We start from the raw sequence: 24,725 nt of genomic DNA, 5'->3' as shown, positions 1-24,725 counted from the left end.
TGGTGAATTGGGTTTTCTTATTTTTTGGAACATGTTGATCGTCTTTGGACTTCACGCGTTCTTTCTGTTGTGACTGTCCTCTTCTTTCAGATTTCTGTGAGGAAGTTTGAAAGGTACGAGAGGAACGTGTATCAGTATCTTGATATCGATCAGGTTTTCTCAAATCATCCCTGTTCCTGAGGTTATACCTCTTTTCAGAGGGCTCCTTTTGAGGAGACCTACCTCGGGATTGAGAACGCTTCTCTTTAGAAGTTTCTTTAGCATTCTCCCACTTCTTTTTAGGAGTAGTGAGAGTGTTTTTAATGAAGACCTTTTCAGGACCCTCAGTTAGTTGGTGCTTAACTGGTTTCCCACCCAAACTATCTCTACCTAGTTCTTCATAGGATTTTTCAATTATTCTGCCCAGTTCACATGGTTGCTCAGTTACATCAAGTTCTCTTAATTTTTGGCGGATCGCCACGGATGCTGCCTCACCTTTAATATTAGCTAATATTATATCTGAACCGGTTTGAAATCTTTCATTAATTTCATACCCAGATTTAAAGCAGGCTCTGCCCCGTATTCATTTTGAATCAGTTTCAGGACATCTGGTATTACCGCCATTGACAGAACACCATGTGTTTTAGTGTAGATTGCAGGAAAGACTGTACCCCAAGTGTCGCAGTCCTCCAAGTGTGGTGCGATCCTCATAGGTAAACAGATTGTCAGAATCCTGTATTTCTCATAAGGTGTACTATCAGGAAATACTGCCTCTATTGGAGTAATCTTTTGAGCTATCCAGAATGGAATTTGTTCCTGTATTGCGGGTAACTTACCAATGACTGATTGTATAGTCTGTGGTGTAATTTGATTTGTGTTCCCCTGGTGAGGGGTTTGTTGTGGAATCCTTATAGGAGGTTGGACTGTTAAAGTCCGCATGACATATTGTACCAATTGTGGATTTTGATTATTTGAACTAATAGTTCTGCACCTGACATTTCTTCAATGGCAGGATGTGGTGCATAGCTGGCTAGTACTGGCCATGTTGCTCCTGGTCTACCTAGTGGACCGAGCCTGGTAATGTGATTTTGGTGTTGTAGGTCGCCTTTAAACCAGAGCTGGTGCTCTTGGTATGTTATTGGAATTTCAACATCCTCGAAAGGAGTTTATTCCGCTGGAGTTTCTTCTTTGTAGAAGTGAAACACATGTAATACTGGATTTGCTTCAGGGAAGACAATCCATGAATAGAATAAGTCTGTCTGCCAATATTCATGTGCCTCTATGACAAAAATTACCCTACCACCTCTCGATGATAGGCCATTTGCTATAAGTTTTATAGTGATTGTTTTCCTTAAATTTTCCGGGATGATTATGGCATCCGGGTCAGTCTCTTGGAAACCTGTTAAGTTAAAGCCTGCTACGGCATTATTGCCTGCAGCTCCACCATTCTCGGTTTCGCAATTGGACATTTTGTTGACTGAATGTTTGCAGAACAAGTTTCAAGTTAACAAAGATAAGGTGCGCAATATTTTGGAACACTGTATCCTTCAACTTTGAACAAACCAAAAACGAATACATAGGATTTTCCTCCTACTCAGTTATGGCAGATATTTTATCCTTTTACCCACTCCAGGCGTCTATTGGAGTATTTTACGAGAAAAATGGGTCTCTGAGTAAAGCACGACTGAGTTACTCTAGTATCTAGCGTTAAATTAGTGCCTTACCAAACGTTGGGCGCCATGTAGTGATGTTCCTATATTCCCAATAGGCTCTGCACATTGGAATAACATATCCTATAGATTTTACATAGGACTTAGGTCGACTAGGACTATATCGAATATATTAGACTCAATTGTGAGTGCCAGCTAACTCAGAAGTCACTAGAAACTTTCTCGAATACACAAGAAGGGATTAGTTTCTGGCAACCGCATAAACATGACAACTTTGTTTTCCAAGAATAAGAAGTATCTCTAGAGTCGCGGAAACAATAGATAGATATTTCACTCGGTCAATCGTGCATGCTTTGTTTCAACAGAGTTGCTGAGAAATAGAGAGACAGGCGTTTTCAATAAAAGGATTTATTGAACAGTCTTCTTTCTCATGCAAGTAAACTGAACTGCTACAATTGCAAAGCAGGTTGCAAAGTATAACACGTACAACAAGAAGAGTATTATAAAATAATACTGTAAAAGCATTGTATGGTTTCTAAGCCATGGATAAATACATACATAAAGACTAAAAGTACTCAACTGGTGCTTCTAAAATACGCCTACCCCAATGTACCTAACTTAAGTCTAGTACGATCAAAGAAGTAAGTATGGTGTAGCATAGGTTTAGTTTGTTTCTTTGCCAAGAATCCAAACAAGATCTGTCTTAGGGTCTAATCATCCCCGTAGCTTGGGTTTAGAATGAAGGAGGTCTGGTATCTCTTTGTCTCGGACTCGATTTCCCAACACCCCGCAAGTGGAGCTTGGAAACACTGGAGCTGGATTCTCAGCGAGAGAAAGGCAGCCTCTCTCTGAGCGTGTCAGCTGGAGGGTCGGCTTCCTTCGGCACTTGCTGTAGCGAGCTGCGTCGGGCAAGTAGATAGTCGAGCTGCTCCTGAACCACTGTGTGTTTGCTAGGGCAAGTGTAGGCATATTTATAATAACATCACCAAAGAACCCCAAGGGACTGGTCATTCTTTGAAAACTACATGATTTCTAGGACAAATCAATATTCAAGCACGGGGAAGTCCATAACTGCTGAAGGAGAGTTTTCCAAGAAATCATTGTGGCTTTTTGGAATAAGAGGAAGTAGCCATGCCTGTATTTGGACTGGATGGGTTATGTCTAAACATGGGCATGATTTCTATGCCTATATAAGGGAAATGTGAATTGTACCTACATAAGGGCATGAATCAGTAATTTTGTTCGTATTCTAAAATGCTACACAGCAACACTGGCCTCAGTAGGGCGCTGCGGAGCAGAAAGTAATTCCTCTGTGGGTGATTGTGCAGACTGGACGCACATCCCTAAGTCCAGGGGAAAGCGGCCAGCCCCGGCATATAGGAGGATCCACAGAGGAATAGGGGACCTGGTGGGGCCCCAGGGGAGGACGGAGATGCCGGTGGAGAAGCCAGCCGCAAGCCATGGAAAGAGGGGTTTGATTTAGGCCGTGGGGACGGCGAAGAGCCTTCCCGGATAGATGCCAGTGAAAAGACAACTACACAGCACCCTGTCTCAGGAGAAGAACACACCAGCAGCTGACAGACCTCCGGAGAAGAAGGAACCTCAGGAGACGAATCCAGAACCCGGCGTGGTGGAGTCCGCCATCGGCATCTGATCAGCGTCGACCGGCGCCGGAGTGGGCCCACGTGGCGCCAGGCCGACTCCTGCCACCACGTGCTCTCCAGGAGAATGGGCCAAGGCAGACACCAAACAGGCTCCGGCACCACCTCAGATGGGGCAGCCACCCACACCGAGGACCAAGAGGGACTCGGGAAGGCGCCCCAGGCCACAGCCTCTACCCGCGACTCCACCGGAGACGGGGAGGAAGACACCCAGAGCCGAAACAGCGCCAGCTCGACCTCTGGTGAGGCAGCCGCCTGCTCAGAGAATCAAGAGGGACTCGTGGACAAGCCCAGAGTCCCGGCGATCGCCTGCAACACCACAGGGAGCCCCATAGGGATTTGCGGCGAGGCCCCGAAGGACTATACCTCGACGACACCACCCTCCTACGACCTGAAGCCGAAACCTTTGGTGCCGGAGCCGCCGGCGATGCTGCGGAAGTCCCAGCCCAAGGTGAGGGATACGCAGACGTCACAGGAGGTGGAGGAATGGCCAAAAAAGCCTGAAGTGCCACAGCGTAGGCTGTCATTTGGGCCCTAGTTGCTTCCGCGTCGGAAAATGGCAGGTAGGGAGGCGACAAGCGGGGGCACCTCTCCTGGGGGGAGTCAGCACCCACTGTGGAAGGAGAACAAGGCCTTGGAGACATACTAAAAGACCTACCAGCCGGTGAGCCATGCCCATAGTGCCGCGGCAAAAGGCGGTTCCGCTGACGAAAACCGGCGGGTCCTTGCCTCAGAGGTTGGGGACGGACGCTGGGATGACACCGGCCTGGACAAGCGCGCCAATAGCAACTTCATCCGGCGCTCCTGCCGTGATTTAGGCTTATGGTGTTGGCCGGCGTCGCAACTCTCCGAGTCGTGGTGCTCACCCAGGCACCACATGCAAATCGGGTGAGGGTCCATTGCAGACATGGGACGTGCACAGGAGGTACACGTCTTGAAGCCCGAAGACATTCGCACACTGTTCCAAAAACGCCAAAGTGTAAAAAGAGAATGGAAGGCCTGAAAACAGGCCAGGACAGAAATCCGGATCTGCGTTGCACGCGGAAAGAGAAAAAAAACTGATGTAGGCGCGCCGGGGTGGGACTAATGTATCCTCGCTGACGTCACGGACGTGGACGATGTCAGGGCGGAGTCACGTGGTGCCGTCCCCTCGGCGCGCAGGGATGCTGTGGCAGAAAAGTTTTCCAGATCCAGTCTCACGTCTGGGGATAATTCATCGGTAAGGACTCTGCGGTGAGTAGTCTCCATCAGATATGAACTCCACCCGCCAGTGAACTAGTAAACAGTCTTTGTAGAGTAGATGATTCAGTCAGTTTCTTTATTAACGATTAAGCTTTCACAAAAAGCCAATGTGAACAATATTCCACAAGACACAAAACACAGACAACCAACTCTTGGCTACACATTCAAAAGACAAGTTAAAAATCTAATATCCACAAAAAGATTTAAAAAAGATAAGAAATATCATACTGATTGAGAAAAAGAAAAAATGTTAGATCTAGAACTAAAGTTACTGTTCGAGTATTAAGATCTAGAGACATTCTGTGCAAATAAACTGTTCTGGAGATGGAGAAGGCGGGACAAGAAAACAAAACCTCCATTACACTTTGAAATCCAGAGTCGCATTACTTAGACTCGCTCAGCACATGGCACAGAATACAGAGTGAAATGCTCATCTCCAAAGGAAGCCCACCAACTTCTCAAATTTTTTAAAGGATAATTGGTGGCTCACCCCATTATTCAGAAACAATAAGTAGGTCCATAATGTGTAATTCTTTTAAACAACCTTTATATTCGAGAACATTTCTGGCAGTGTTTCGTATCTGGAACAAAACCATATTCGCATAGTGCCCCTCTCGCATCAATATTTTGAATGCTGCTTGCCTAGAAGTAGATCTAACTTGTTCCCAGATGAAACCTAGCAGCACCCTATGAAATCAATATTCTTAATATTCATATTGTATGAAATCTTACCATCTACCTGATTGAGTAGGAGTTCAGTCATCGTCACAAATACAAAATTAAAGGTTTCAAGATGAATATCAATCATGATAATCTTACCTGCCATTTGCATACGCCTGCATGCTGAAATTTAAGTAAAAACAAAATTAATTTTGAGGCTTCTGTAGCTTCTCATTGCGAATAGATCATATATTATAGTATGAGTGGAGTTATTACTCTGCAACGATGTTATTAATTTACACTGATCATAATTACAGACTCATCACAGCCCTACACAAGTAGTGTGTTTTGCCTTGAATATTAGCAAAGATGTCATCAGACCATCTACTGATGAGCATGACCTTTGTTTTGGTTAACTTACTCTTTATATTATTCAGTGATGAAGGGCAGAACAGAATGAAAAATGTGTATGAGTGGTAACAGGAAGGGAGGCCTCAGGTTATCCCAAGAATAGATGGGAAAGATGTGCCTAAAGCAGTTCCCTGAAAGCGGTGATGGACAGTTGTCTTTTAATGTTAACTGGAAGAGAGTTCTAGGTTGGAGCTGCTCATAGGTCCAAAGGGATGGGTAGGGAAAGAGTTACCTTTGTCCAACAAGCAATGTACATTATTCAGGACATTTAGGGATGCAATTTGAATGCAGATTCCCAGAAGTAACCCAGCTGTTCAGTTGGTTTACAAATAAAAATGCTGTTTCTTTTTCTAGCCACAACAAGTCTCACATAGGTTGGTAATTTGAAAGAATTCACAGTTAATGGAGTTTTTTTAATTTTAATTAGGCCAATCTTTAAAGAATCTAGGAAGATAACTTGAGAGGCACAGGTTGTGGTGTTGAGAGCACTTGTTGAGCCAAGGTTGTAGGTGTAAGCAAGAGAATTCAGCCTATTAACCCTTTGAAAGCGTTGGACGGCGCCCGGTTGTCCGACGCTATGGGTGGCGTGTGCGTCAGACGGCCGGGAGCCGCCTGAATTGAGCATGCGCACATTTTCCTGTACTGCGGGAAAATTTGGCATGCATCCAAAGGGTTAATTACTGTATCACAGAGGCGCGCAGACTCGGTGTGAGTAATGCTCTATCATCTGTTATTTACTCAAGTATGCTTACTAGTCTATGAAATTCAGGCTGCAACTTTATTATTAATTCTATTTGTAGAGCACAACTGTTTCCAAAAGGTGTCCTGGCGCTAATGTAACTATATCATTCAAGACTCGTATGCAGCTGAGATGGAGGGTGACCCCGGCGGTTATAGGTGGTTCATCTGGATGACTGGTCTGGGTGGAAGAGAAAAACTGGTAAAAGTAAAGCATGTGTTCCCCATTAGCCACCATGATCTAGATAATTATCTGGTCCTCCAAATATAATAATTGAACTTGACCTTGGTAGGGCTAAGATCATGTCTACTCAGAGGAGAGCTCCCTAGATTAGCAAATACATTAATAGCAAGCAGAATGCTGTTTATACACCTGAAGGGAAATGGAAGCAACCAACACGTACTCTATGCATTTTGCACTTTAAACTGAAAGGAAGTCCTACAAGAAACTCCTCTACAGGACTATACCTACTTAAAGAGATGGAAGAAAGCTGTAAGGGGTCTCCAACCTTTGCTGTAATGAGAGCTACTTGTGTTCAATGAAAATCATACCGAGCTACTAATATTATTAGTTTTGTAATAGTGGCCACATCTGATGGGAACACTTCAATGGCCATACTGTGAAAGGTAACTAGCAGTGTTTGCCTCAGTGCATCGGGCAAGGTTGCTAGGAGTAATGTGGAAATGGCTTTATCAATTTGGAATGCATCAGGATAATACGACAACCATAGCTGCAATGTCCCCGGCACAAGGTAATAATTTTAGTTATGTTTCCCCAGCGACTCATGATTATCACTCAAATACCAGCTTTAAATATATTTGTGTAAATCCAGCCATTTGTTTGTAAACATCAGGTAAGGCCCTGATTACATCAGAACCCAAAATATATACCCATTAGAGACATCACGGGGAAGGGGGAACATCAAACACTGTATTTCTAGGTGGTGTACAAATTTCTCCCCTATACCGATTCCAGATTGAGGCCTATTTCTGGGGAAGCCCTCTTGCGATATACACCGTTTTTTCTCGGAACATACTCCAGTCCAAATCCTTCTTCCAGTTAGAGGGTGGGAGGGAGCTCAGCACCCCATTGTTTGGCGATATTTCTTTTCGCAATCATATAGCTCAGTGTGGTCCATTGAATCTGCGCATTGTTAACTTTATTGAAGATTTTAAATGTTATGGAAGACAATACTGTTAAATGCCCTAATCTTTCCTTATGCTTAATTTATTTCAGTGGATGTCTGAATACTAGACTGCTTTAGAGATTGGAAATAAGGACAACCGTCTGGCTACATTTAAATCCTATTAGGGATGTAGCAACAAATATTCGGTTTTAACTAATTTCTAAATGTTTTAATGAACAAAGCAAATGTATGATATTAGGTTTAAATAATTGGTTTTCAACATGTTTCAATACCTCTCCACTTACAATTTTAATAATGTAATGAAACATACATACGCATAGGAGCATGCCTCCGACCTATCATGTACTGCAGACCACCTTTCAACATAAAGTATTGGAAAACATTAACAGACAAGAAAAAATAAACAGGCACCCTAATATATAACACATACATGTAGAATATGAGGATATGTATGCATGAGATGCCTTCACTGTATTTAAGTGGAGGTCACACTTTCTATAGCAAAGGAATTTTGTTTTATTAATAACCTTGGTGTCATATGACATCTCTGCATGAAACTTCTGAAAAAAAGTTCAACCACTTTGGGTTCCCACAGGCAAGTTGGGAGCGAAAATAGGAGCTGTCAAAGTAAATTTCTCACTTAAATTTCCATAAGAATGTTTGCTCTCCGATACAGAAAAAGTACATAATGGATTGCAACAAAATTGCCATGAAAGCACAAAAACATATGTCTTTTCTTACTGTGGTGTAAATCCATTCAGTAGATTGAGAAATTATAATTTAAACAAGCATTTGCAATGCAATAGGTCTCGCATTTGCGGGAGTTTGAGCTATTGGCATAAATGACAATGCCTTTCGTTTATGTTTTCAAAACCAACACATAATTAAAAGGCATTGCCATTTACAATGCCAATTGCTCAAACTCTCACAACTGCGAGACCTATTGCATTGCTACGTATGGCTCCGTAACAGAGTTCACGCCTGAGAATGTTATCTGGTTTCTTTTTTATATCCTTTGCATTCTTGGACTTGTGGATCTTTATTCCTATGATGGTTGCCAGCCTAAAATCCTGGAATGCACAAGGATAAATGGTCAAGGTTAACTAAACCTGTTTGACGCTGGAGGCTCATGAGATCTCTAGGAGTAGTTTGAAGAACAGTCAAACGGGGTAATAGATCAAATCTGATCATAGGTAGGTGGGCGAGTAGACATTGAAAGAAAGGCTGGAGTGTATTCCTATTCTGGATGAAAGGAGGAGTTGAGAATAGAGTAGGAGAGAATTCAAGAAAGAAATCGAAATATGGGTGAGATAACCCAAAATGTGTGAGGATAAGATGTGGGTTAACTAGTGTATCATGGTTTATAGTGCAAGAAAGGAATTTGGCAAACTGGCCACTGTCTGAACTGTTCAATCCAATAATCAGGGTTTAGTGGCCTCTGGGCCCCAGTGCCACTGCACCGGCTGCACCAATGGAAGCCTCCTACCTGTGCAAGCAAGGAATTGGGCAAACATGCCATTGTCTGAACTGTAAAATACAACAATAATCAGAGCTCAGGGGCCTCTGGAGCCAGGGGCCACTGTGCCTGCTTCACCAATGGAAGCTACTCCCCTGTGCAGGGAAGGAATTGGACCCACTGGCTGCTGTTTGCTGTGGGCAGAGTGGGATATTACTTGTGTGATTACGGATTAATCTGTACTAGTATTGACATAGGGCAATGGGGAAGTGGAAGGCTCTGGAATAGAGCGGGGAGGGATCTGAGGGAGGGCCTAAGCGTAATATTAGGAAAAAGGCACGGAAGGTTATTGCTAATAATTGTGTAATGGACCGGATAGACACACTGATCAGAGAGTGCGAGGATATCCTTGAATTAGTCTCCCCTAAACCTGTAAATATTAATCCCAAACCTTACCAGAAAGAGAAGATTCAGGTAAACTGCGTACATTTATCTATCCCAGAAATGTTCTGTAAAGCTAGTAAGAGCCAGTTACCCAATTCACCTAGTGAGATTCAGGCCGAAAATGCTTCTCTTGAAAGTGGTATTGATTATGGGGGTGATTTGGCCTCTGCAAATATAGATCATGCTGTTCATATTGATCCTATTGTCATCTGCACGAATAGGTTCCAACCACTTGGTGACGTGCAAACACCAAATAGGGTTAAGGAAAAGGCACCGAAGTACATACAAGTTCAAACGCAAGCTAATAGACTTCCTTGTGAGTGTAACCCCATTGCAGGGTTGCAGGAGCAGTCCCTAGAAAAACTAACACTGGACGTTTCCGCACTTAGCGATGAAGTGCAGTTGATAAAGGGCTCTCTAAACGAGATACTCACATTGGTGAGATCAATAACACCAGGGGCAGTTCGGACAGAGAAAGAGCAGCCCAACCAACAGGTTGGCAAGAAGTTGGAACCCCCTTTAGGACCTTTATTTAAAGTTCAGTCGGCCCATTGGACAAACCCTAGTCTCCGATACAGCGAAGTTGAAGGAACCCTCAAGATTCAACGGTACAAATCACTTAGATAAAACCCGCCCCATGGGCTTGAAAGATCATCCAGCACGGTATGCCTCCCCGAATGTAGTTGCCATTAAACCTGGCCCCCCGCATGGTATAAATAGCAGCACCCATTTACCGGTTAGGGTGAATGCTTATGCACAAGAGGGCCTAGGGCTTCATGGACCGAGTTTGGGGCCAACTAGAGGATAAAATTTGAATAAACCAAAGGTCCCTAGAATCTATATGGTCAATGTTCCTATACTAACATCAAATAATACCAGTGAGAACGGCAATTCGTTGACAAACAAAGTTATACATATATTAGCGCTGGGATACTCACGGGTGACTACGCGCTTTATAAAATTTAATAATAATAATAATAATAATACACTGGATTAGATATGTGAGAGGTTGTCGATCGGTGATTAGGGAGGACATCCTAACTGCGCGTAGAATTTCTCTTCATAATCAACCATTTGATAGTTTTTCAACACTCCTAAATATATTCTGAACATGCTCCAATCTGTTCAAAATATGGCAGCCAGAATCCTCCTCAATATTCCTAGGCGCCAGTCCACCTCGGCAGCTATACGCCATCTTCATTGGCTAAGAGTGGAGAGCAGGATAAAATTTAAACCCTTATGCATTGCCTATAAGGCCATGCATCATACTGGCCCGAAGTTTCTAAGAAAGGCATTTCAGATATACACCCCTAAAAGGAACCTAAGCTCAGCAGCCAGTTGTTTACTATCTGTTCCCCGAACAAGAACTGCCACCTGGGGTGACAGACGATTCCTGGTAGCAACTCCCAGATTGTGGAATTCTCTCCCTTCACATATCAAAACCGCCCCCACTCTCATCTGCTTCCGTAGGGCCTTGAAGACTTGGCTCTTCAACCAATAAGTTTGTGTACTGATTACTGTATCCTAGAAGATCTTACTGCGCCTAGACACCCTTGGGTATTAGTTGCGCATTAAAAAATTCCATAAATAAATAAAAATAAATAAAATAGTATTGAACTCACTATGAAGAATGTTGATTTGGCCAAGAACCTCTTCACATTGAAGTTCCGCACTAGTGGCCCGGAGAACTCCAGAATACAGTTTAGGTGCTCTCTTATTGGATAATATTTTGAGGTCTGTCAGACGCAGGAGTTTGCAGGGCTCCTCAGACCTAAAGACCAATGATTGACTAATTCCCATAGGCCTGCTGGGGGTTCAAAAAGGCGCTTCCACTGTTTTCCCTGGGGAGGGACCCAAGGAGAGGCTATCGACTACTAACCATAATGTGGCTCTGACACAAGGAGAAGATGGGGGATAAATTTAGCTGATATACCAACTACAAAACACCCCATGCCCCAGACTTCTGTTCCTACTCACCCTGTAAGTAACATCTCGAGGGGGGACCGAGAAACCCGAACTGCAGCAGGGGCACATATCCACAAGGCACTACCCAGATGGTTGGGAATCTACCTACCGTATGCAACTTCCTGAGTTGGAACATTGCAGGCCTTAATTCTAGTTTATGCTCACCTGAATGCAATACCTTTGTAAAGAATCATGACATTTGTGCCTATCAAGAGACCTGGGCGGAAACACCCTTGTTCTACGAAGGGTATTTGAACTTCTCCATAGCAGCTGAAGGGGGGGGGGGAGAAGAACAATTGTTACTTACCTGTAAACAGGTGGTTCTCCAGTATTGGTGTCTTTCATAGATTCACATGCTTGAATATTCCCCGTCGTCGGAGTGGGAGTCCCACGGTAAATAAAAAAGCAATAAATACTAAATATATAATATATAATAATATATATAAACATAGTAAGGAAAAACCCAAAAAATGCATACAAGAAGCATAGGGTACCTAACCAAAAAGTTCTCCATAGGAATGCATGGGAATATAACAGTTGCAATGCAGCCTATCCTTGTCATTATGTTAGTCCAAACTGCAGCCAATCAGGCGCCAGCAGCCCTCAGGAACCTTCTCCTCAGAGCTCAAGCCCTCAGATTTTCGTAGCACAAGAGTGACCACAGAGTCTATGAGGAGAAGAGAGCCTCTGAGGGGAGGATGGGAGGGTCGCATGTGAATCTATGAAAGACACCAATACTGGAGAACCACCTGTTTACAGGTAAGTAACAATTGTTCTTCTCCAGTATTGGGGTGTCTTTCATAGATTCACATGCTTGAATATAGAATAGTTAGCAGTCCGTATCCCAACACAAAGTTTCCAGAATGCAATGTATAAACAAAAGGTTGGAATCAACGGGTGTAATGACCCATGTCATAGAAGTTATACAACTATATGTGTACATAGAGAAGACATGCATAAAACTGGAAACTAGTAGGAGGAGGGTAGAATAGAGGCTCACCTTATTGAAAAAGATTACGGAGCACAGCTTGTCCCACTGCGGTATCTCCTTCAGCCATGGCACCCAGATTGTAGTGCTTTGTGAACGTGTGCCTGCTGGACCACGTGGCTGCTCTGCAAATCTGATGCAATGGAACTCCCGCAAAGAGTGCAGTCGAAGAGGCCAGTAGGATTAGTGCGTAAAAGCACAGAATCCGGTTTAAACTGTAGAAATGGTGGTTTGATCGTGAATGCATGCATATCACTCACTCGACGTGAAGACGTCAAAGCAAGTAAAAGCGCGACCTTCCAGGTGACATACTTGAGGTCTGCTTTATGGATTGGTTCAAAAGGTGCAGTCATTAATTGTGATAGGACAATGTTAAGGCGCCACTCGGGAGGGGGACGCCGAACTGGTGGAAAAGTCCGAAGAAGTCCCTTGAAAAATTGACGTATTAACCTGGATGAACATAGGGAGGCGGAGCCATCATGGCGGAAGCGTGATATTGCCGCCAGAAAAACTCTTAAAGTAGCATGTGACAAACCCGACTGAGCCAGTTGGAAAAAGAAAGGGAGGAGCTCAGCGGGCGTGGCACGCAAAGGATGTACTCCGGCGTCTGCACACCAATGGCAAAAGCGTTTCCATTTCAACTTATAGGTCTTTATAGTTGATGGAGCCCTGGCCTGAGCAAGGATGTTACGACACTCCTGAGGGATGGTTAGATGTGCAAATTCACAGTGTTCAGGTTCCAGGCTGATAAGCTCAGAGAAGAGGGGTCTGGATGGTAGATTTGACCCCTGTTCATGGAAAGAAGATCCATTCGAGGATGAAGAAGAATGGGTTTGCCTTGAGACAGGAATAGCAGCTCCGAGAACCACGCCTGTCGTGGCCACCTGGGAGCAATCAGAAGGATGTGGCAGGGTTCTCTCCGAATCTTCCAAAGTACTCGTGGCACTAGAGGGATCGGAGGAAAGGCGTAGGCGAAGAGATTCGACCAATCCATCAAAAGGGCATTGCCTTGGGATCCTTTGTGGGGATGCCAGCTTGCTTAAGCGTGGCATTTGCGGTTCTCTGGAGCTGCAAAGAGGTCGATTTCCGGGAATCCCCAACGACGAAAGACCATATCGAGTGTTGGCTGGTGGAGTTCCCACTCGTGGTTGGATGATCTGGATCTGCTTAGGGAATCCGCCAGAAGGTTGGACAACCCCGGAAGATGAACTGCGGTGATTGTGATCTGATGATTGATGGACCAGTCCCAAATCGCCTCTGCCAGGCGGGATAACACCGGAGACTTTGTTCCGCCCTGCTTGTTTATGTAATGCATGCAGGTTGTGTTGTCCGTCTGTATGAGAACCAACTCCCCTTGCAGCACTGGTTGAAATGATTTCAGGGCCAAAAAGATAGCCATGAGCTCCAATTTGTTGATGTGCCAGGTCTTTTGATGCAAAGTCCATTTCCCCTTGACGGAAAAGTCTTGGAGGTGAGCTCCCCAACCCTCCAGGGATGCATCTGTCGTTAAAGTTAGATCCGGGGTGTTGAACAGAAAGGACGTGCCTGCCGCTAGCTGATGTGGTTGTGCCCACCATCTGAGCGCTTTCTTCATGGGGACGGTGATGGTAACCTGATCATTGAAGGAACCGGTGACTTGACGCCACTGTTTGTCCAGAGCCTGTTGGATAGGTCGCGCTCATAGTCGGCAATGAGGGACAAGAGCGATGCACGACGAAGCCATCCCTAGAAAGGACTTCAACAAACGGACTGAAGCGCACCTCTTTGCCAGAAGTAGCGAAACTAATCGGAGAATCCTTTGCTGACGTTCCCGGGAGACAAACGCCTTTGCTAGTTTGGTGTCCAGCGTTGCTCCTAGGAAATCCTTGCAAGTTGTTGGCTGCAATTGAGATTTCTCCAGATTGATGGACAGACCCAAGGAACGGAATACTGTCTGACAAATGGAAGTATGGTGTTGGAGTTGTGAGCGGGATTGCGATTTCAGGAGGCAGTCGTCGCGATATGGGAATATCTGGATGCCTTGGAGACGAAGAAAGGCCATGACCGGAGCCAACATTTTTGTAAAGACTCGGGGGGCCGACCGGAGGCCAAATGGAAGGACCTTGAATTGGAAATGAAGGTGCCCCACCTTGAAGCGCAGGAACTTTCGATGACCTGCGAGTATTGGGACATGGAAGTAGGCGTCTCGGAGATCGATGGTCGTCATGAAATCTCCGACAGAGTAAACGCAAGATTTCTGTAAGCGTTAGCATACGGAAGGTCTGATCCTTGAGATAGTGATTGAGGGCTCTCAAGTCCAATATGGGTCTCCATTCTCCGTTCTTCTTGACGATAAAGAAAAAACGGGAATAAAACCCCTTCCCTCTCTGAGACTTTGGTACTACTTCCACCGCACCTTTTTGAATGAGAAGGCGAACTTGATGAAATAGTTCCTTGAGGTGCGGAGGTGGTGGTCCGGAAGGTGGCGTTGCAGGAGGTACCTTGACAAATTCCAATGCATGGCCTTTTTTCACAATGTCGAGTACCCAACGGTCTGTAGTAATGGAGGACCATTGAGAACCAAACAGAGATTTGACCTCCAATTCTCCGTTCGACAGACATGTCATTGACGTTTGTTGGATTGTCCCCTGAAAGTGGACTTTCCTCTGTAATTTCTGGCAGGTTGCTGACGGGAAGACTGTTGACGGTTACCGGTGAAACGTTGGTTACCTTGGTTAAAGGACCGATATTGACTGCTTCCTCCACGAAAAGTGGATGTAGTGCCACGTCCTCGAGCACCCCGAAAGGGCTGCTTCTTAAATTGAAGGGTACCCAAAGCACGTGCCGTGTCCGTGTCCTTTTTTATGGATTGTAGCGCTTCATCAATATGCGCTCCAAATAATGACTCGCCGTCATATGGCATATCCAGGATTCTTGTCTGAACTTCCTGTCGAAACGAAGTTGAGCGTAGCCAACCTTGTCGACGCAGGACGGCCGCTCCAGCGAGTTGGCGAAAACCAGTGCAGGCCACATCCACTGCACAATCAATGAGTTCCTCTGCAGTTCTTTCTCCTTCTTGCAGAATTTTCTGTGCTTCTGCTTTGGAAGCATCCGGGAGTAACGCCATATAGGCGGACATATCAGCCCAAGCCTAATGGTCATAACGACCTAAGATAGCCATAGCGTTAGCTACTCGAACCGTTGTAGAGGACATGGAGGAAAATTTACGCCCAATAGCATCTAGGCGACGGCCCTCTCGGTCTGGAGGAGCGGTGATTGTAGACGCTGGATTCTTCGAACCTCTTTGAGCTGCCTGCGTGACGACAGAATCGGGCTTAGGTTGACCTGTAAGGCATGCTGGAGATCCCACCGGCGCCTTATATTTCTTTTCCAACCTCGGCAGTTGTGCTGGTAAAGAGTTAGGCGTTTTCATTAATTTGACCCCTTCAGTCCAGATGAAGTCTATAATCGGGACTGTGTGTATCTGCTTTAGTGGTTGGTTCTTGAAATCATATAGGAAGCAATCTTCCTCTCTGTGGGCTCGTGGTAATTTGAACCGTTGCGCCGCCCTGTCCATTAATTGGTGGAAGCCTGCAATATCCACTGGAGGAGAATCCCCTGGCGGCACCTGAGAAGGGGATGGTGTCTGAGCACGATAGTCATCCCACTCCGCTAAATGTTCTTCACCATCCTCATCCACATCAGAAACTTCTCCATCCTCACGCTCTGGAGGATTCTCATCATCATCATCATCTGGATAAATGGTTGTGTGAACTCGAACTGATGTACTCCTGTGAACAGTAACAGGCGGCGCCGGTTGTGGAGGAGCCAGTGCCGGCTCCGTAACTGGGTTCAACACCGATGGGACAGCGGTAACCTGTGGAGATGGTGGGAATCGTCGATTGTAATCTTCCAACATACTTTGGAGGTTAGATATCATTGATATAGGCAACATCGCAGCTGGTACTGGAGGGTGAGTTGCTTGATGTTGGCCATACTGATCCTCTTTATCGTTACTGAAGTCTGGCACTTTATGTTCAAGTCCGAAAGACTTTGAGCTTGGTCATCAGACTCTTGATCTGAATCAGTAGCAAACAAAGGAGATGGAGGATTAATCATTTCTCCTTCTGTAAAAGTCCCGAACTGGACAGATTTGCTGGACTGTAGAGGCAATAAAGGAATTGAAGCAAATGAAGAGGCTGGCGTGGAAACTGTGTCCTGCGTACGCGTCGACGGCATGACATCAGTCGTCTTCTGCGAGGGAACTGTCTTGGATGCCGTCGCCGACGAGGAGACAGTCGACGGAGTAATCTTCATGGGCATCGTCGTTGTCGACGGAACCTTCACTTTCAAGGTCTTCGTCGTCGGAGCGGTCGTCGACGGAGCGGTCGTCGACGGGACAGATGGAACAGGTCCTCTCGTCGACGGGACAGACGTCGACGGTACGCTCGTCGTCGAGGGCGTAGACGAACCCAGAGTCTTCGATCCTTTCGTCGACGACGACCGGGTCGTCGACGAGTGAACTCTCTTCGTCAATGAAGATGAAATTGGAATTAAAGAAGAAACAGTCTTAGAACTGAGAACCACCCTCATCGACGACGAAGACGTCGACGCCGAAGCCGATGACGACCCAGAGGCCAGCGTCGTCGTGACTGTCGTCGTCAATTTTGATCCAGAGACAGCCATTCTCGTCGACGGAGCTGAAACTACCGTCGTCAACGGAAATCCGTTTTCTTCACAGAAAAACTGGAATTTGAAGCAGAAGGAGCCTGAGAGCTATGTCTCGTGGGCCCAGACGTGGTAGGTAATGGTGAAGACACCGCAGGGGTCAAAGCGAGGGATAGTTTCCTCTTTTTAAGAAATGGGGAAGGCACCTCCTGCACACTACCACGCTTAGAAGCTGCTTTAGAAAGGCCTGACACAAGACTTTCAGCATCAGAAAGTATATTGTCTTTATCCTTCAGCCTTTGAAGCCAAACTAGTAAGCGGCCTTCTCTGACCTTAAGAGTTTTCTCTGAGAATTTTCTACAGAGCTTACAGGTTCCCACTTCATGGTCCGGGTAAAGGCAATAAATACACTTACTGTGTGGGTCGTCATGAAATAATCTCAGCTTTCCACAGGAGGAACAAGCTCTGAAGAGAGACTTCTTACTTGAAGACATTGTGGAGAAACTGGAAACACTTGAAGAGAAGAAAACTGAGCAGAGCTCAGGGAGACTCCCTTACACACGACGTGCGGTAGAAAATCTGAGGGCTTGAGCTCTGAGGAGAAGGTTCTAGAGGGCTGCTGGCGCCTGATTGGCTGCAGTTTGGACTAACATAATGACAAGGATAGGCTGCATTGCAACTGTTATATTCCCATGCATTCCTATGGAGAACTTTTTGGTTAGGTACCCTATGCTTCTTGTATGCATTTTTTGGGTTTTTCCTTACTATGTTTATATATATTATTATATATTATTATATATTTGGTATTTATTGCTATTTTATTTACTGTGGGACTCCCACTCCGACGACGGGGAATATTCAAGCATGTGAATCTATGAAAGACACCCCAATACTGGAGAAGGGCAGGCCCTCGGGGGGGGGGCTAACGATTTGGGTTCGCCAAGAGCTTAAAGTTAATATCCAGGTTCTGCCAACTCAGAGTAAGTATATCGAATCTATTAAACTAATCACCAATGATTACCTATCAATTGTGTTGTTTAACATCTACGTCAGGGGTACAAGGGGCATAAGATCAGGAGTTTTAGCTGCTCTTGAGGAGCTCCTTGACACTCTACCTAACATTTCTAGGGTAATAATAGTGGGTGATTTCAATACTTCATTTGAACCCCTTACTGAAGATGGCCACTTGATTGAGGTTGATGATAGTAAATGGGGGGTCCCACCACTTGAGCTGCAGCCTATTAGAATGTGGACTGATGTGGCTATCCAATTAAATAGTATCTGTATGGAACAGGGCCTAAGGGCTTTGAATGGGTGTATCAAGTTAGATAGGCTAGGAGCTAATTCGTTTAACAACGGGCTCTTTGTAAGCAGAATTGATTATGTTTTGGTAAGTCTGAGCCTGTGTTACTTGGTGGAGGATATAAAGGTCACTGCTAGGCTCGAAAGTGACCATAATCCGCTCTTTTGCTCTCTGCTTTGGTCTTCTCATATTATAGATTCTCGTTTAGTCGATAGGAATTACCTTAGTGAAGTTGTTCCCACGAACAACCTAAGGAGACTTAAATGGGTACAGGTAAAAGAAGCTCCAACCTTGCTAGACGACATAGCACAGAACCTGGACCTCGCCACCAAAGAACTTGAGGCTTGTGTATATCAGAAAGGAGATCAAGACAGTATAGTGAGCACCCATACTGCTTTTTTTTAATCTTTTGCGTTCATTCTTTGAGAAGAAGGGGTCTCAACCCAGAAAGAGGGACAATGGTATAATGATGAATGCCGGGAGGCACACCTGGCCCTTGGTAAAGCCATAAGAGGGGGTGACCCATCAAGGGTCCGTGAGATGGGAACTCTTTATAAGGCTAAACAAGTAAAGGCCAAGAAAGCTTGGGATGCTAAAAGGTGGCACGAGCTGAGGGACGCGTGTGCCTCAAAAAATCCTAAGCAGTTTTGGCACATATATAAATGGTCAACCGGGGACCGAGCTGAGCGCCCCCAAAATCATGTCTCTGTATCTGCATGGGTTAATCATTTTAAGCCTCAATATGCTTCTGCCCCTGAAGTGGGGGAAATTGTACATGCAAGTGTGATGTACTCGGGAGAAACCTTTACTATGAGGAAAGTCAGCATTGAACTCAATTCTAGCAGGGAAAGCACCAGGGACCGATGGCATCCCAGGCAACATTTTTTTGCATGACAAATCTAGTTGGAGTTGATATGTTCTCATGCTATCTAATGCGATTGCCAATTCCCGCGTCTTGGAAAATTACGGAAATTATCCCGGTCTACAAAAAAGGTGACAAAGCATGCCCGGGGAATTATAGACCCATTAGCTTAATCGACTGCTTCCAGAAAATAATTGGTTGAATGGTGTTAAATAGACTGCAGGGGTGGATAGAAGAGTTTGGAGTCCTTTCTCCTTTGCAAGCTGGATTCCGTGCGTCAATCAGCACCATTGACCAGGTTTTCAGATTCACTTCAATTTACTGGAAGACAGTGACTTTAGGCAAGGGTAGTCTATATGTCGCCTTTGTAGATCTAAGGGCGGCATTTGATCTAGTTCCCCGCTGGAAATTATGGCTAGTTTTGAAACAGCTTGGGCTTCACCTGGACCTTTTAACTCGGATTAGAAGGCTCAATGAAGATAATAATGCCCAAATTAGATGGGGGGGGGGGGGGGGGGGGGGGGGGAAATCGGCAGGGGGAAGTTACTGAAATGTTCCCGGTGGAACGCGGTGTGAGACAGGGTTGCGTGATGGCCACTACGCTATTTTCGTTATATATTAACCGGATAGCTGATTGTATAAGTGTAATACCAACAGACGCCCCCTCACTTGCTGGGGAAAAAGTACAAATTCTGATGTTTGCCGACGACACGTTGATCCTTTCCAAGACCTCCAGCGAGCTCCAGAAGGAATTAAAAATCTTTGAAGACTTTTGCTGTCAAAGGGGCTTGGAGGTCAAGACAAAGCTAATGGCATTTAATGCCGGCAAGGCAAATCTTAGGGGTTTTAACATGAAGGATGGTCCACTAGACTTAGTAAATGAGTCCACTTATTTAGGAGTGAACTTTCTAGCAAGTATGAAGTGGGATCATCAAATTGATTTAGCATAGCTCAAACTTAGACAGATCTCGGGGGCTCTCTGTCAGGAGCATAATCGCTCTCATTTTAAACCCATTAGTCCAGCCCTCGAAATGTATATTTTGAAAGCGGTTAGTTCAGCACTATATGGTTCAGAAGTTTGGGGATGCGAGAACCTCCTAGCTCTTACTATTTCTGAAAATAGGTTTCTAAGAAACATTACTAGACTTCCCCAGAGTACCCCCATGTGCCCACTGTTATTTGATCTAGGTAAGAAACCAATTGCAGTAATAGCCAAATTGCGTCCCCTTCTGTACTGGAGGAGACTATGGTCTACACCAGAGCTTGCAGGCTATGCACAGTGTTTCTTAGAAATCATTAGAGGTGATACATTACATTGTATCAAATGGTTGTGGGCAGTTCGTAACCTATTAGGAGAGCTGGGGTTGATTTCGCTTTGATTTGATCCTGTAAACTCTAACTTCCCATCGAAAGCTGTGCTAAAGAATAAATACTGTGAATGGTTTCAGGAAAGAAACCCAAGACAATCAGCGTCGACTTCCCTCACCAGCCTCTTCCTGGACCATAAAGCTGCCCCGAGTATGGAACCCTACTGGGATGAGATTACTAAACCCATGGACTGTAAACTGTACTTCCAGTTCAGGGTGGGAACTCTCCTGGTGAGACGCTTTACCACTAAATGGTCAGCCGAATCTCTTACTAGGTGCCTGGGGTGTAGATCTTTTAACGAGTCTACAGCTCATATTCTTTTTGTTTGTGATGCCTATTTAGCTTGGCGCCTTGCCTGGCTGTTACAAATTTGCAGGTCCCTCGGGACAAGGGTGGCTGTGGAAGCTGAACGTATCTTGCGTACTGATACATCATTACCTATTTCACTAGCTATGGCAACATTTTTAGGCTGGGCATGGATTCTAAGGGCTGGCCTCATTGCTCAGAGTATTTGAACAAAAATGTTGATCTATTAGAAGGTTGTAATATGCACACATTTAAATGTTTCAGCTTTTTAACTTGATGTTTTTTTAATCATTCCATCACCTGTATTTTCTGATGGGGATGCAACGTAGTCGTAATGATTTACTGGTTTCAATTTTTTTTTTTTTGACCAGGTGCCGTGAGCGTGAGGGGTAGGTGTTCCGCCAATCCAGCAGCTGTACTAAGGTTCATCCATCAGACAGCGCTGGCCTCACGGGAGCATGCTGCGAGGCCCATGTCGATTTCCCTTAGGGTCGCCTAATTAGAGCAGGACCCCGTTGCCCTCTTTTACTCAGACCCAGAGAGGTTGTATTTGCTTTTTACTACATGAATGAGCACCTATTTCTTTTTTTCTTCTTTTTTTCTTCTTGTGTAGTACTTTGTTGAGGTCCTGACGAATCGCCGGTTGGCGAGAAACATGTTGACCACACCAGGGGGTTGAGTTATTGTTCTGTATACCTATACGGTCTCTAGCTCCCCCTCACCCCTTTTAATCAGGGAATCAGCCACGTCAATAAAAGTCATTGTGGACTGATTACCCTTTTTACCATTCACTCACTTTTGCACTGACTACATTTTCCTCCATCCTCACTCACACCCACCATCGGCAAGGAACAAAATAACCCCGCCAAAAGAGTGCCCTTTGGGACTCCGTCAGACATTGGAGTGCCGGTCTGTCGAGAGGCAGTGAGTCGATGATGATACTGGACACCCTTCAGTCAGGGTGTGTTTCACACCTAATGCTCTGGGTGTGTGAGGCTCTCTAAGTTCCGATAAGGGAACCATTCTAGTCCCTTAACGTGTGACATCAAGTTTCTTCTCCACTCTGTAGCACTCTCCCCGGGGAACTTTGTACTCTGCTGTAAGCTTACTGGTTTCTATACCTGTGATTTTTATATCTAATTGTATTTGCCGATTAGCACATTGCTTTTATGGCCGTAAAAGTCGAATAAAGCCTTTTTGTAAGGACCCCGCTTTTGCGCATCCGGCGTGGTTGTGGCTGCGGAGGGTCCGCTGCTTGGTAGCCAACTCCCAGGCCACCTCCGTGGTGATGAATAAGTGAATACGGGAGCGGTTCACCACTCTCCATCTGGCAGGGAAGAGCAAAATGTAGGGAACCGATATAGCTCCTAGTTTTAGCTTCAGTGCATCAAAGTATTTACTCTGTTGTTGGGTCGCCTTTGTATAGTCGGGAAATTTCATGATTGTCGATAATTGGTATGAGAGCATTTCTTGGGCACAGGGCTCACTTAATACCATGATGCGGTCTCTATAGTTGGAAACATGATTGATCATTGGGTGTGAGGGGGGCCCCAGGAAGGGGTCTCTGAGCCAGCGAGCTGTGGGCCTGCTGCATTCCAAACCAAGGTCGAAACGAAGACCTCTGCAATTTAGGAGTGTATCCAAGTCTTAACAAAGCTTGTTGAACCAGGGGTCTCAAAATTCCCAGGGAATCCCACCAGGTGAAGATTGTTCCTTCGAGAACGAGTCTTCAGCTCTGGCTTCAAGTGTCTGGACTATAACCTGTAGGGCAAAGACTTTGATTTTAATGTCTGTTGAGTCGTCTTCTAGAGTGGATATCTGCGATTCCGGATCTCTGACTCTTCCCGCCACATTGCAGAGCTCCTGTTGCAACAAGGCCACTTTACAGATTTTAGTTTCCAGGGCCTCTTCAGATGCTTGGATGGCTTGAAGGATGAGAAGCACTTCTGGGAAGACAGGGTCAGATGCTGATGGCACTCCCCCCAGGAGCTTCTTGTGCTCGAGGGTAGTGGTAGCGAACTTGGCAATCTTCGGTTGGTAGCTCGGGGTAGTTTATTTATCTTTCCCTATCTCCGTACCGGAATGGTGAGGCTGTTGGTTGGGCCACTAGGAGGGGAGCCCCCCAGTAAGTGTCAGCGCGCTAGTAAGCAACAATGCCCGTGAGTGTCCGGAAGAGCCCTATTGTAGCAGGCAGCAGGCAGAGTAGGGCACTGGATTGGTCCTCTCAGCCCACTTGCCCAAGAGATGAGGCAGCACGAGCAGCTAAGGTAAAAGTTTGGAGCCAGATGGAGGCGGGCAAGGAGGTCCCGTAAATGGCAGTGGAGCCCCGTCAGAGCAGCCACTGGAGTCTCGACCACCGCCTGGCGGGTGAAGAGGGGCAAAGCGGCAATAAACAGAATGAGGCATCCCCAAAATCAGCAGGCAAAAGGCAAGGAGGCTAGAAGGCCGGGGGCATCCATGTTTTCCGTGTCAGGTGTTCAAGGGCCAGCAAATGTAGCCCCCGGGGTCCAAGCCACGAAGGCACCTTCCCAGCAGTTGGCACATCAACCATCACCCCCCCGGCTCATCTGTTAAGGCAAGTGAAAGTATTCAGGCCTCCGAGGAAGCGAGCAGTCACAAACAAGGCCCCGGGCCTGCACAGCATGGCCCACGGTACTCACGAAGCTGCCAGTAGATGGGCCCAGATCTGCACTATATGTAGTGCACATCAGCATCAGGGCAATGTGGCTGAACAAGTCCACAGCTGCCAGTAGGTATATTTAGTGCCAGAAGGGGGAACAGAAGTTTCAGGGGTCCGGTGCCACCCGGAATGCAACACCACCCGCAGGACCACAGTAGAGGAAGGAATTGTCCTCTCAAGCCCACGGTAGGCGGTGCAGCACGTTGCGGTCTCAAATGCAGTTGTTTGAGCAAACAAGGAGACAAGGCAGCTCTGCAGCCCTCAGCTCTCAGCTCCACATAGCGGTCGTAGGCCCTGCTCCAGTGCGGCTGAGTTGAGGTGTGGGTCCCCTCCGTGGAGCATCAGTCCTGTGCCGCAAGGTTTCACAGCAGGTGAGGGTGATGCAAGCAGTCTCAGCAGACTGCACCGCACTACCTAGTGTTCCTCCCGGGGTCCATAAGCATGCGCCCAAAGGCATGGGTTGCTGCTACAGGGCTGGCATCATATTGCATGCGACATAGGCATGTCAGTACAGATGGGGCACAGGGGGACCAAGATGAGCAATCGTGTCATTCAAGGGAGGTAGCAAGGGGAGTTGAATGCCAGACAGACCCAGGGTTGCAGAGAATACAGTAGGATGTTTGAGGAGCACCCTTAGGGCATGCCCTCCATTTTGGCTGTGTCAGTCACTGACCTGAACTGAGCAGATTAAGGTAAGACCACTTACTTAACTATATGTTAGTTTAATTGCTTTGAAGGTTGACCATATGAGAACCTCTCACATTTGCATGATTAGATGCATTACTGATTTGAATAACTAATATTTGCCTCCTGTAGCAATTCTAAAATTTGAATGCACCTTTATTTCTTTTGCTTGCACAAGGACACTTGTCTTATGAAACGCACAAGGCCCCATTCATGCATCTCAACACTTATTAATTAAAAATGTTTGACATCATCCTGCTGTGTAGAATATTAGGCCTCATCACCATGGTCATCCCCAAAGGCATATTGGTTCTGATCACAGTCTGAACTGTAAAGTTAGCATTGTGGTACGTTTCAGAGATAAAAGCATGCTAATGTCGGAGTTGGAATGAACTGGGGCAGGGTGCATCAGTGTGGTGTGAAGAAGCAACCTCTGTTGAGGCTAAGCTGTTTTCGGCTTGGAATCGAAGAGGAAGATGGAATAAGGTAGCCCTCCAGCATCTGTACCTGTCG

The 24,725-nt window shown here is 45.8% G+C and overlaps 1 protein-coding gene across 1 annotated transcript in view; it reads right to left on the bottom strand.

Annotated features, from left to right (window-relative positions):
* LOC147683725 (von Willebrand factor A domain-containing protein 5A-like) overlaps positions 1 to 24,725 on the bottom strand; it is a 752,535-nt gene that overhangs the window by 504,197 nt on the left and 223,613 nt on the right. The window contains exon 15 of the mRNA XM_086944099.1: positions 5,372 to 5,395. Coding sequence (XP_086800225.1) covers positions 5,372 to 5,395 — 24 coding nt within the window. The remainder of the gene's footprint in view (positions 1 to 5,371; positions 5,396 to 24,725) is intronic.

Source organism: Lissotriton vulgaris, chromosome 11 (genome assembly GCF_964263255.1).
Source record: "Lissotriton vulgaris chromosome 11, aLisVul1.2, whole genome shotgun sequence".
In the NCBI taxonomy this organism is placed as follows: Eukaryota; Metazoa; Chordata; class Amphibia; order Caudata; family Salamandridae; genus Lissotriton; species Lissotriton vulgaris.
This window is presented reverse-complemented; position numbering and strand designations above follow the sequence as displayed.